Source organism: Galendromus occidentalis, unplaced genomic scaffold (genome assembly GCF_000255335.2).
Source record: "Galendromus occidentalis unplaced genomic scaffold, Mocc_1.1 scf7180000077441, whole genome shotgun sequence".
NCBI classification, from domain to species: domain Eukaryota; kingdom Metazoa; phylum Arthropoda; class Arachnida; order Mesostigmata; family Phytoseiidae; genus Galendromus; species Galendromus occidentalis.
Genome location: NW_003805429.1, coordinates 32542 through 46662, shown reverse-complemented (window position 1 = coordinate 46662; position 14121 = coordinate 32542). Strand labels below are relative to the sequence as shown.

Genomic DNA, 14121 nt, shown 5'->3' with positions numbered 1-14121 from the left:
ACGGATTTATTTTTCTGGTGGTAGACACAGATGAGTTCTCTCTCTTCTTTCCCTTTGTAAATAAATACTAGCAGACGACAGCACGGTCGGCAGTTGTTCGGCAGTCGGCACTCGGCACACCGTCGGCAGTCGTCGGCGGCGGTGACTCGTTGTCGCTCGGTCTATGTACTGCTTCCACACGATGGAGAGGGAGCACTTATTGATCCGCCGCTTAATAAAAGTCGGAATCACCGTCGGCGCTGTTGTCTATCTGTCTATGCTCCGACAATGAGAGAGAAAAAAAGCTCCGAGCGCCGTGAGGGTCTCGTTCCAGTTTCACGGTTTTGATCTCATACTAATCTACCCCAGAGTGGCGGAATACAGCTTCGCTGTTGGTTATTCAAGATTGACAATCGCGTGGGAAACATGGCTGACCAGGTAAGCAGAGAGCTCCCTAGTCGATCGACCGGTCTCCTAGAGCTTCATCCATCATGATGTTCTTCGCTAAAAAAATTCAGGTGTCGATTACCCTCTACCGAGAGCTGTGGAAGAGAAAGAACCCGCTCGAAACGAACATTTGCTCCCGCAGACAGGACTCGCACCTCTCGTTGCCGAACACTACAACAATCGAGAAGATGAGGGCAGAGAGGGTCGCAAAGAATCCAGGATCTTGCACCTCCGGAATTTCAACAACTGGGTCAAATCAATGCTTATCAGTGAGTAGGGCTCTTCTTTGCTGGGACAACTCTCCTCTTGTCCGAAGGAGTTCGCCGGCTCTGGCGCCCCCTTGCAGAAAATGCATGTTCTGCAAGGGTTCGTTCAGTCGGAGATTTCTGCTCCTCAATCAATCACCTGCGTGACTTTGCAGAGGACTTCGTCAAGCGCGCCAAGGACAACCCGTACAAGATGCGCGGCCCGTTCAGAGTCTTAGACATCGGATCCGGAAAAGGCGGAGACCTCATGAAATGGCAAAAAGGAAACATTCAGCACCTCGTGAGCGCGGATATCGCCGAGGTTTCTCTTGAGCAGGTAGACTGTGGCTTTGATTCCTCGACGGGCCCCGAATCCTTCTCGGAGGGAGGGCTCGCTTCCCTTCCTTTCCCATGACCGATGACCGCTCCTCATAGAGAGACTGTTGAGATTCCGCCCCTCCGAACCGGACTCCTTCACTGACAAAAGGCTCCTTCCAGGCCAAGGAGCGCTACATGGACAACAAGGCGAGAGCCGACAGACAGGGCTTCGATATCTTCGACGCAGACTTCATCGTCGCTGATTGTACAAGAGATCGTTTGGTTTCGAAATATGCGAAGCCCGACATCGTTTTCGACATGGTGTCTTGTCAGTTCACCTTGCATTATTGGTGGGTACATCTCGACACTATCCAGCGAACTCTCCCAATGGCCACCTCAGTCCCGTACATCGATTCTTCCATTCTCGCTTTCCAGTTTCGAGTCCCTGACGCAAGCGCGCTGCATGGTACAAAATATAGCGGAGAGACTCCGCAAGGGAGGCTATTTCATCGGCACAACGCCCAACGCCTACGAGCTCATGTGAGTACGACCCGGGAGTTTCGGGAGATTTGAATTATTGATTTCTTCGAAAACCAAACCGCAGAGAGAATCGAGGACCGAAGGGGAGAAAGGCGAGAGCGGAGAGTTGAATTGTTCCAGACGTGGCTGGAAATTCAAGGTTCCTCGAAGGCTCATCGAAGCTTCTCGTTGTGCTTCCAGACGCCGTCTCAAGGAGTCGGACAATCTCAGTTTCGGAAACGATGTATACAGAGTCACTTTCGATTCAAAAGAAGAGTTCCCTCTCTTCGGATGCAAATACGATTTCCATCTAGAGGGCGTCGTCGATTGTCCGGAGTTCCTCGTGAACTTCGAGATGCTGAAAATCCTCGCGAAGGAGCACGGTCTACAGATTGTCAAATGCTGGACATTCGAAGAATTCTACAATGAATACAGAAACGAAGACGAAGGATCGTTTTTATTTACTAAGATGAATGCACTGGAAACGTATCCGCCCGGGCACGGGTCGCAACTCTCGGGGGAAGCGGACGATTACGCGCACGCCCAAAAGGTTCACGAGCAGACGAAGAGACCTGTGGTTAGTAGCGAGTTTTTCTTCCTCCTCTCTCACTTCAGAATCCGGGAATTGCGCTTCACACTCCCTCACAAGTGACACATAGTGAGGGCGACGAGAATATCCGTCGCGAGGAGCGAATGGACACTCCAATCCAAGCATCACGTTCTTGGATGCGACTTGTTGCTCTGTTTTGGAAAATTTCGATTCGTTTCAGGGAACGTTATCGAAACCTGAGTGGGAAGCACTGACAATTTATGTCGCATACGCCTTTGTTAAGGAATAAAGAATCGCCTCTTAAGCGCACTGATGACGGGGGATGATCATTGTGTCAATTCCAATAAGGAAAACGCGTTGTATATGCGTTTCGAGTGGTTCAGATCAGATGTGGGTAACTTCGCGGGGCCCGCGGGCCGCATTGGGCGGGCCGCATCCAGCTGGTTGATGGATCATTACCTAATGATGCATTAGGTTGCTACTTAACCATTCGAAGTTCGCGAATTCCGGAAGGGGCCGCATGCGCCCCGCGGGCCGCGAGTTGCCTACCCCTGGTTTGGATTACCGTACTGCTCGGAGAATCTCGGTGATTAATTAATTAATCTCGGAGAATTTCGTGATCTAGGAAATAAACTAACAGTTTATCTCCTAGATCACGAAACATCATCTCGAAATGTCACCGCCAGACGAACAAAGAGCCTCATCAGCGGGACTTTCGGGACATCGACGTCTGAGCTGTCCGTGACCCCAACCGGGGAGGATGCCAAGCACTTCCGGGGTATCGTCCCTCGCTGCTTCTGCTTTCTTGTTTTGAGCGTCGTCACTGGTCGATTCCGTTTCGCGTTTGATTGCACCAGCGAGAAGAGATGCCTGCGACTTGGTGATCCTTCGACTCTGACTCGGTTTTTCCGTGGGCTCGATTTTAATATCTGGCTCGCCGACGGGGTGAATAAGCCTCGAGTTCTTTCCGTTCTTCCCCACGTTCCCTGAGCTCGTTCGCCATACGAATCTGGTAGACTTGCTCCAGAAATTCCCCTTCCAACGAGTCGAGACCCTCGACGACGTGTTCGAGCTTCTTCGATTCTTCCTTTCCGGCTTTTTTGCGAGATCTTTTCTCCTCGAGTCAATCTTACAGCGGTCTGAGATCTTGTACTTCTGGTCCAGGTGCGCTCTACGGGTCCTCCGGCCTCCGTACTCGATTCACCTCTTCTTGACGCTTCTTCTCGGCCTCCTCTACTTCCGATTCGATGAAGAATTCACCGAGACTCACCGAAGAAATGAACTGCAAAATATTCCGGATAAGAGTTTTCCTCGCTCGGAAACGAATCGATACGGATACCTCGACTCGCGTACGAGAAGCATGGATACCGATGGAGGGAAAGTCGAGGGTCCGAAAACCGGCCTCGTCTCCGGCGCTTGGCTCGAGGGCGGAAGAGCTCAACGTATGAAGGCCGTTACTGGATGTCTTCATAGCCCGTAACGACCGAGCTTTCTGATCGTTTGATCCATCGAAAAACAGTGAATAGCGGAATGAGTCGGGAGTCGAGAACGCAAAGATCCAGAGAAGATTTTCTGATTCGTCCATCCAATATGAATGCTAATCGGTAAGTGAAAACCTTCGTCCAAAACACGCTCGCATAAACATGCGGGTATTTCGCGCAGACACCTCTCCACCGGGAACCTCGACTCGGCACTCAATCCGCGGGCAGAAGGCTCAGCGCGATAGCGGCGAGAATCACCCTCGGAACCGAAATCGAATCATCATGCCCGAGAATGCCTCGCGAACCGCGCATCGCGGGACATCGAGCATGGCAAGGCTGGTAACGCAGGGAGAACCGCGGCTTTATCCATGGAGCGACTTACGGCTGAGAACCGTCCCGAATCCGAACTCCAGAGATTCTCTCAGAGCGACGAGTTGTTTGGAAGTGGAGACGAGACTGAACTGTCATCATTTACGAGGACTTTCTCGCTTTACCAGACCATCCTCAGACGAGAAGGAGGGAGATCTATCGGACTTCTGATCGAAAAAATAACCGGAGAGCCCTGGTAGGCTCTAGGGAGCTCCCTCCGCAAGTTCAGAAAGATCCTCGCTCCAGATGAGCAACGGGATAATGATATAACAGTAGTGAAAGCCAATGTATGACATCACAGATCTGAATGTCCCGTTCCCTCGATGGATGCACGGAGGTCAAATTGAAGTGGACGTCGCTATGGTGGAATGTCTCCTACCCTGCGGCCACAACATACCCGGAGATTGATACGACCTCATCCAACAAACTTAATCCGGCCTCAAAAAAGACGGAGCTTCAATTTCCGGCTGACTGAAATGTTGAGCAGTTTCGAGCTGGTGGACTGAAGAGCGCGTCTGCGACTGTCAGGAGCGAGCGTTGGATTATGTAGTTAGGCATAGTTCCACGCTACCCGCTTCCCCTCTCGGACGTACGCTGAATGAACTCCGGGTTGACGTCCTCAGAGAGGCCACAGATTCCTTCCGAAATAAGCGACCGACCGCACCGCGATTGGCCGGGATTCCAATCTCTCGCCGTCTCGAACCCGGCTCGAGAGTCTGAGCTCTCCGAGCAGCTCCGCCAATGCGGTGCTCATCGAAACGGAAATCCAAAATGAACGATTTGCTTCGCGGGCGTATGGCAACGTCGACGGCGCGGCGGCAAGAGTCTAAATTTCGTCTATACTACCTGCGACCAAGGTCCTGCTGCTAAGTAAGACCTCATCTGCCGTGAGAACATCACGTGAAGGAATTCGATCTTTCTCCCCTAACTTCAAGTTCTTCTGCATATGAAGGCCATATTCCTCTCCAGCTTCCTCTCTTGGCTCACTCTCTTTGACGTCCTTTGATGTTGATCAGGGGCTCTCAGACGTGATAGACATCAGGTTCGTTCCAATTCCCAAACCCATGCTCCCAGGTGAATTTGCTAGAACGGGATCTAGCGAGCCTATCTCTTTTTGAAAAATTCTGGTGGCTGAGTGCGCGGAAGTACAGAATCAATCCGTGAGGTACTGCGAGATTTTTCCGGCAGTCGGGGCCGGATTCACACTGAGGCCGGACAGGGTTTTCTCTCCGCTTCCATGACGATCTGACAATGCAGACGATACATTTGGATTCACTCGGAATCATCAGCATCGAATAGAGAGGCTCTCAATGTCAGCTATGGATTATCTCCGGAGCGTCTCCGAAACGGGATCTTGCTCACGTCGGTGTCCCCGTAGCTGTTCGAACATAATGTCACCCAGAACATAATGTCACCCGCAAGTAGATGTAAATTCATGATCCGCTCAACCTCAGCACAGCATCCAAGCAGAGCTAAAGATGATCATTTCGAGAATGTCTGCGTATGCCTCGATTATGAGGTTCTCACAGACCGTATCGACGGGAGTACCTCGCCCCCGTCTCCAAAGATTTCTTCCGCACGGCAATCTTCAATACTGACCTTCGGAAAGCGGCGAGGTACGCCAATATGTCCTCTTGTTGTTGTTGTTGTTGTTGTTGTTGTTGTTGTTGCTGCTGCTGCTGCTGTTGCTATTGTTGCTGCTGCTGCTGTTGTTGCTGAGGCTGCGACATTTTTTGTAGGGCCAGCTCAAAAGCTCGACTTTGATGCTCTAAGGCCCGGGCAAGCGATTCACACTGTTCTCGCCAACGGTCTCTTTCGTTTTCTACTTGTTGTAGTCGTCGCTGCAAGAATGGAAATGTCCGTTTAAGAAGGGACCAAGGCCGCGACTTGTCATTTCGTTCTTGAGGCACTACATTCGGCAAATTGACAAGCTTCGATTGCCATGGACGTAGATGCCCCAAATCATGTACAATCATCTCGATACATCACGATAGGAACATATCGTTGAGGACCCGGGACTCTCATGCGGGACCGAACTTCATTGGCTTCATGAGAGTGCGTCCGAACTTCATCCTCCGTGTCGAGACTTGAGATGACAGGAGCATATCGTTGAGGATCCAGGATTTTCATCTTGAATCGAACCTCATCGGCTCCGGAAGAGTGCGGCCAGACTTTATCTTCTGGATCGGGACTTTATCGGTTGAAACTTATCTTCGAGGACCCCAAATCAGAATCCAGGATCGGAATTCATCGCGAAACTATATTTTCAAGCCACGCTTCAACTATCTATATCTCGATTTCATAATCAAAGACTGAAACAATAAATCTTCCCTCGATTCGCTTCATAGACTTCATCGCGATCTCGCGATAAGTCCCCTCGAGTACGTTGACGTAGTTCTACGCAACCCACAGGTTTGGCTTCAAGCTAAACCTGCACTGAATTTTTTAGTCTCCTCATGGCAGCGTGATCGGGTTTCAAGACATCTGCGGCTTCTCTCGTCGAAAGAGGAAACGTGGAGAAGCACTAGAGACATAACGATACAGTTTCAGCTCGGGTTCATTTGTATTCGATAAAAGGGGAGCGGATCTCCGCAGGGTTTTCGGGGGTAGATCTCGAAAGGTACTCTCGAACACTTTCAGCGTACAGTACTAGTCCTTTCTTTTGTCTCTACTGGCGGGTCGCCATCTCCTCGTTCCTATAGGCTATATGTACTGGAACGTATGGTAGATTCCGATAAGCTCCTCCCGGCCTGAAAATGCCAGAAGCCTCTACGGAATTCGCGCGGTCGCGCTAAATATCCAGCTCTATTCATTGTGGCTTCCCAAATAACTCGAAAGTGCTCGTCGATCAGATGCTATCCAGTTTGAAAAATGATTTTGATGAGAACCACCGGATTCGCCGATTGGACTCCGGAACAGCTGAGGCGGCAAATTCTGTGACTCCGGCTGATAAGTTGAGTTCATAAGCCGAGGGTCAGCTTCGGCTAGAGATTTTCCGTCGGGAAGACTTGGACCCAATGATCTGGCTGACCTGTTCCCGATTCGTTGGGGGTGATGAAACTGTTCACATTACCTGATACGGTGTTCTCGTTCTGCGTCCGCGTCTTCCAGAGGAGGATGCCTGAGGCTCCCGGACGCTAGTGGACCGAACCAGGGCGGTAGAAGGCATCATGATATCAGCCGAGCCTGGAAATCGGAAAACAATGTATGAAATAAAGGGCCCAGAGCTCGGGAATCGGGAATGACCCTGCAATGCACCTGTCTCTAGAGAAGGACCAGAAGCTCCTGCCGTAAGTCACGAGACCATACCTGGCGTGATAAGGTTGACGCTGCCTATATGGTCGTTCAAACTCATATCTGCCACTGGATGAAGGAAAGTATTTTAAGAAGCAGTCGAGGAATCGGATTAACGAATATGACTAGAATACGGATAAAGATGGGCGGCTTACATTCGTGTTTGATGTTCCTCAAGTCGATTTCTATCCTATCGATGTCTCGATGGGATCCTGGGGCGCTGTGAGCTCCAATATTAGGTGAGGCTTCCATTCTCGCTGCTGTCCTTTCCTGTCCCGACCTGCAAGAGTCACCGGTGATCAAAATTGAATCTCAACCCAGGCGAAGCTCGATCCAACATTGATATTTCTCGACCTGTTGGGCCACGAAGAGATGCCTGTGTGTTAGAGGCTGAGAGCTGCTCCGCTGAAATCGGTACCCGACGCGGCGCCAAAAGACTGTGAGATCATCGATCCATGTCGCGGCACGGTGACGAGCAGTTCCTCCGGAGTCGCTCAAAATCTGAGCGTCGGCGAATAATGCATCGCTCTCGTGTGTTCGCCACGCAGCATTCCCTCTATGAAGCTGTGCTATCGGGGAGACTCCGTGATCTTCTGAGTCTGCCATCGCGGAATATTCACAACGTATCCCGCTGAGCTCTTACACACATCGCCTCGGAATGGCACGATTTGGCAAGTTTATCAACAATACTGTTTCTCTCCGAATCGGATCCCAATGGGGATACCACGAAGTCGGGATTTCGGGTAACCGAATTCTCCGCTTCTGATTGTAAGAGATTTGACTCACGATCATCCAGATGAACGGAACAACGTGCGCCCTCTTGAATTTCGACCACTGACTCGACGAAAGCAGGCTCATGTTATGAGCGACTCCGAAGATGGGGGTCTGTTGAGCGTTGATCGGGTGAGTGCTGGGAGGGTGTGAGTGAGAGAGCTGGACAGCTGATCTAGGACTCCGAAGAGATCATGGCGTCGGTCGAAAAATGAGGATGTCCGAGCGAGCAAATGAATCATTTGAGCTTGGAACATCGGGCGGTATTTTCGCATTCTATTCGCGTCAATCCGTTCTGACATCCTGGGGTCGACTGCTGCTCTGCTTGCTCTTAAGCCTCCATTTCGATTCCGGTACTCCAATCGGAATACATAGGGTACCGATCTTCCACAATGAAGACAGTAGCATCCCCCATTTGACCGCCTAAGACGGGATGGGCAATATTACTTTTCAATGCCGTTATACCGTTACAGTCGAACCCGCTTATAAGAGACCTCTCGGGGAATTGAAAATGGTCTCTTATATCCGGTTTCTCTAATATCCGAGGTACGGTCTTTCGATGAAAAGACCCGAAACATCTCGTTCTCGTATGACTCGGATGCCGGTATCATGATCCTGTGGAGAGACGATCATTTTCGGAGCAATGATACTATCGAACTGGCGTGTTATCTCATTCGCGCAGGTTCCGAGAGGAAGAGGAGTCATGGAAGAGCAAACAGAAATTCTACTTGAGACGGTTCTCTCTTATATACGAGGTCTCCAACATGGAACTCTATGGGGCTGGGGTTTGGAAATTGTCTCTTACATCCGGTTTTCTCTTATATCCGAGTTTCTTATAAGCGAGGTTTTCAACATGAAGCCCTACGGAGAAAAAATCGGGGAATCGGGATCGGTCTCTTATATCCGGTTTTCTCTCTTAAGCGGTTTTCTTATAAGCGGGTTCGACTGTATACCGTTATACCGTTATACCGTTATACCGTTATACCGTTATACCGTTATACCGTTATACCGTTATACCGTTATACCGTTATACCGTTATACCGTTATACCGTTATACCGTTATACCGTTATACCGTTATACCGTTATACCGTTATACCGTTATACCGTGATGAAATCAGAAGTCACCCAGTTCAACAGTTAGTCGCAAGTCTGCTTCTCGTCTGCTCTTCAGATTCTTGCGAGCGAGCTCGAGCGGCAGCCGTGCGCTCGAGTACCGAACCAGCACCGGGTTCTTTACTAGGTAATTCCCTTCTCAACGTCTGAATCGCCTGCTCGCAGTCCTGATCCCAGCGGACTTCGGATTCCTTCTAAATCGTAATGTGAGAGGGTTGGATAGCGTCGCGTGCCCCCGAACGAGTCGTCTGAAGAAGCTCGTCAATCGGAGAAACCCCTTCACCTCATAAGCGTTCTACAGTTCCGGGAACTCTTCGACAGCCAAGAGCTTCCTCAATTCCTGCTGGATACTGAATCGCGACACCTTAAATCTCGAAAACTTCACTGCCTCCATTGCATTTACTCAATCGAATTGTGAGCCCGGCTTCTGCCAATGCTTCCAAAATATTCGCGATTCGAGCCAAGTGCTCCTGATAATCGTCTGATGCGCTTATCAAATCGTGAGGGCGAGGATGGACTTGTTTATTTCCGACCCTCGTTCGAATTTTCATTATAAGTTCTCGGAAACAACTTGGAGCTCCGGATGACCCGATCATCTTAATCGTCGGTTCGGAATGCCCGTCTGCTGTGACGTACGCAGCTTTTTCCACTGCCGATTTCGCCATCGGGAATCGGGGAATATTCTCACGCCTAATCGAATGTGGAGCAGAATCGTGTCCCACCAACTTCATCCAGAATATCATCGATCATCGGTAACGGGGAATTTTCCCGGGCAGTTTTCGCGCTCAGTTCCCGATTAATCTATTACCATTCGCCACGAATTATCCGCCTTCCTAACGAACATCATTGGGCTGGCGTATACTGAACGAGTATCTCTAATCATATTCGCATGCTTCATTTGGCCGGGAATATGCTTCAACGCTCCTTTCTCAGTCACCGACATTCGATACGGCTCACGGTCGAACAGAGTCGAGAAAGAAAACGCTATATTTTTACTCGCTACGCGTCGAGCATTCGAGCCGGCGACCGGACGCTAGTAGAGACAAAAGAATGGAGTAGAACTGTACGCTGAAGGTGTTCGAGAGTACCTTTTGAGATCTGCCCCCGAAAACTTTGCAGAGATCCGCTCCCCTTTTATCAAATATACAAATGAACCCGAGCTGAAACTGTATCGTGATATCTCTGGTGTTTCTCTTCGTTTCCTCTTTCGACGAGAGAGGCCGCGGATTTCTTGTAACCCGAGCACGTTTGAGTGATGAGGAGACGTGCAAGACCTAAATACCAGACAGCAGAATGAGTTTTAAATTTCTCGTAATGAGAATAGCTGCGATAAGAGTACAGAGCGCGCGATCGCGCCGAGAGCGAGGCCGGTCGTCCAAGTCCGAAACAAGCACGTGATGAAAAGAGAGAGTTGTTTTCCTTTCACCATGAAAGTGAGTTTTTACGGAGCGTTCTGTAATTTCTCGAGTCATAATCACGGTCTAGGTTGGCGGGATGGTTTCGGAAATTTCGCGGTCGGGGAAAAATCCTAAAACCTTGCCGCCCAAGGGAGTTAATGTTCGGGAAGCTGTATCTGGAATCGTCCAAGTTCTTGGCTGCTCAGCCTCCTGGCGACTGAACCCGTCAAGCCAAATACGGTCTCTTCTCGATTCAGTAATCACCCAGTGTAGTAACGATTACGAGTAGGCTTCGGCCACATCCAACTTTGGGAAAACATTGTTTCCGGAGAACTTGGTCATGACTCCCTCCGTATCAGGGAGCGGATGGTCGATATCCACGAGAGCTTCATCGAGTCCGGTAGAATAATCTGCGCAAACCCGTGAGGAGCCATCAGGTTTCTTCACGACCAGAATCGGAGTTGCCCGGTCTGCGAAATCCACTTCAGTCAGCGTTCCATTCCGTGAGAGCCTGACCAACTCTTCATCCATTTGTTCTCGTAGCGCTAAGGCGAATCAAATATACATATATATCAAATATACAAATGAACCCGAGCTGAAACCGTATCGTGATATCTCTGGTTTTTCTCTTCGTTTCCTCGTTCGACGAGAGAACAACTTGTAACCCGAGCACGCTTCCTCCGAGCACGCGCGAGGAGGCGCGCAAGACCTTGATTCAGACAGCAAATATTCGACGATGAGGGTGAGTTTAGACGGAGCTTTCTGTAACTTCTCGAGTCATAATCACGGTATAGGTTGGCGGAATGGTTTCGGAAATTTCGCGGTCGGGGGAAAATCCTCAAACCTTGCCGCCCAAGGGAATCAATGTTCGGGGAGCTGTATCTGGAATCGTCCAAGTTCTTGGCTGCTCAGCCTTCTGGCGACTGAGCCCGTCAAGCCAAATGCGGTCTCTTCTCGATACGGCCTCCGAAATCCTCAGATGAGTACGTAATGTGCCGTCATGACTCCCGAATCAGGACTATCATGATCCACATTGTCAGACTCCTCCTGAGAACTTCCCGTTTCATTCATCGACGGTATGACTCGTAGGTGGGGTGGAATTCCATCGGATTAAGAGCTTGCAAGGCTGGAATTGCTTTGTAGACTTCTTTGCAGGTGGATATCAACGCGGCTCCAGCTCTTCCGATGCGATGGAAGCGTCGTCGTTCGGACCGATCTCGTTGTTTGATCCATCGTTCACGATACTCTATGAATTCGGAATATTTTCACATCTTCCACAAGCGGCGATGATAAATAATCACCTAATTATATTATACAAGCGTTCTGAGCCACTATGATGACTGAGAAAGGAAATCCCGAGGGAGGAAGGATACCTAATGGGGAGGAAGGAACTGAAAAATGTTTCCTTCGCGGAGGCCGTCGTGGAGCCATCCATCTCTGGGCTTCATTGACCTTTGTGATCTCCGAATGAATTTCCCGCGACCTTTGGTTTGGCTCATTGCCGAACCGGAATCAAACTTTCGTCACCGTGATGAGTATTCATTTCGATCGCGGAGTGGCCGGCGTCTCACTGTTCTTCGCGCCGAATTTGCCCCGGCTCCGTCTCATCTGAAGCCGAATCCGCCTCTTTCTCGAACATAATCCACGTAGGAGCTATCCGGGTTCGCCAATCCGTTCGAAGACAAAAAGGAATCAGGAAAAATCAAAGCTCTTCCTTGGTCAAGCCAGGTGTCTTGTCCCTCCTCCGTCTCCCGTCTGAGTTCTGCAATCGCATTGATACATTCAGATGGAAATATTCTTGAGATGATTGTACATGATTTGGGGCATCTACGTCCATGGCAATTGAAGCTTGTCAATCCGCCGACTGTAGTGCCTCAAGAACGAAACGACAAGTCGCGGCCTTAGTCCCTTCTCAAACGGACATTTCCATTCTTGCAGAAGCGTATTGACGAATTGGAGTCGGACCGTTATTACTGGCGGGGACTAGCGTTGCGGCAACATGAAGTCATTTTAATATTGGCACAGCAACGATCTCGACAACCACAACAACGTTTCTGGCGGCAATGGTCACTGAGAAATTGTAGAGTCGTAGGATAAGTCAGGCAGGCTAGCCGGGCGACCGACGGTGGCGCCCTCTGAGAGAACGTTCAATAAACCGAGAGCCTGTCCGGTCACTCTCGAAACACCAGTCTAACTAGTACGAGTGTCCTCTTTCCAAGTGGTTCTTGAAGTACGATATTACAGAAATCACAGGGAAAGCCACATCATACGGAAGCCTCATCCTTGTTCGAAATGTTCAATGAGTTTTCTCACAAGTCGCGGCCTCCTCAGACACAAAAACAACCATCGTCAGGAGGAGCCGTAACGCCGCGATTGGGGACTGGAGTAGCGCGCTTGAATTTATTCTATGGCAGGGCACCGAGCGACTCGTACCCTTCATGGAATGACTCGGCACTCGGAGGATCTCGTCCGCTGCTCCTCTTGCGGGGCGAATCTTGGAAATTTCCGAGTGCCTTCGAGTCGGAGAGCGTGCGGCTGCGTCCTGAGGAGCAGCGGGCTCTTGTCGGAGACCCGATCCTGGCCCCATCGAATGACACACAGGGTGTTTATGTTTTCTTTGGCTCATTGTCTCGTCGTCGAGCGAAATGTGACGGAGAGCACTCTCCGAAGAGTTCGAGCTCCCTCGCTGTATAGATGATGACTGATGACCCCTCGCGGTTTGATTCGTGCATTGGATAAGTTATTCATCGAGATTCAGGTGCAATAAAAGTCAGACCAATCCGAATTCCAGTGCATTATTCTCGACCTCTACGTTCTTCGATTCCTCTCACTTCCACAGTATAAAGTCGCCTTCGAGCGAGAGACGGAGGACCTGCTCGAGCGATTCTATGGCGACCAGAGATCGGTAGACCGTTTGTGTTGCATCCATACTGTGGGATGTTGCGAGAGGAATAATAATTGTAGTGAACAATTATAGCTTGATTTTGAGACGTTGGTAAGATGATGGGTCCGACGTCGTTTCTCTTAGCCAGGAATGCTTATCCGACCAATCGATATTCAGAGCGAGCTCATCGCTGCGCCAATGCTGGGTGGCGCCGGAAGCACGGTGGATATTCATTCTGTTTGCGAGAAGATGATGCTATCTTGGCCCAAATCGCGGTCGAATTCGATGAGGGACGTTCGAAGAGTCGTGTGATGAGAATATTCCGTCGGGTATCTCCTGTAGACTGAGCTCGAAACCTTGACGGAACGGAGGTATGGGAGCGGTCGCTCTGGCAAATAAAATGAAAAAGAGAGAATGATGAGTGACAACCTCGGAAGATCCAATGACCCGCGAAGGGAAAGCACTCAGCTCCTGAGATGAAGGATCTCACACGGTTCACATGCGCAGCCGGGATAATCCCAATCAGATTGAGCGAGATTCTGGGGAATCAATAATGAACTCCATGACTCTCTAACAGGCCGGACGCAAATCCTCCTTCGTGATCAGGATTGGTATCGCTATCCAGTTTTCCTCCTATTCAGAGCAATGTCACCTCGGGAACGGATTCCTTCAGTGCATGTTACAAGTTATGCTGTCCGATTGCTGTCGGAGTCCCTCGGTGATGCCAATCATCTGACGGGACGTTCTTCCTTC

General features: G+C 50.1%; 1 protein-coding gene across 1 annotated transcript; it reads left to right on the top strand.

Moving 5' to 3' along the window:
* The first annotated feature begins 107 nt into the window (after window positions 1–107).
* Window positions 108–2368, top strand: LOC100906016 (mRNA cap guanine-N7 methyltransferase). The gene is made up of 7 exons (XM_003743224.2): window positions 108–417; window positions 569–695; window positions 848–1008; window positions 1170–1339; window positions 1425–1529; window positions 1710–2085; window positions 2279–2368. Exons 1-7 carry the CDS (start codon window positions 406–408, stop codon window positions 2345–2347), a joined length of 1020 nt encoding a protein of 339 aa, XP_003743272.1. The 5' UTR covers window positions 108–405; the 3' UTR covers window positions 2348–2368.
* Window positions 2369–14121: the final 11753 nt, after the last annotated feature.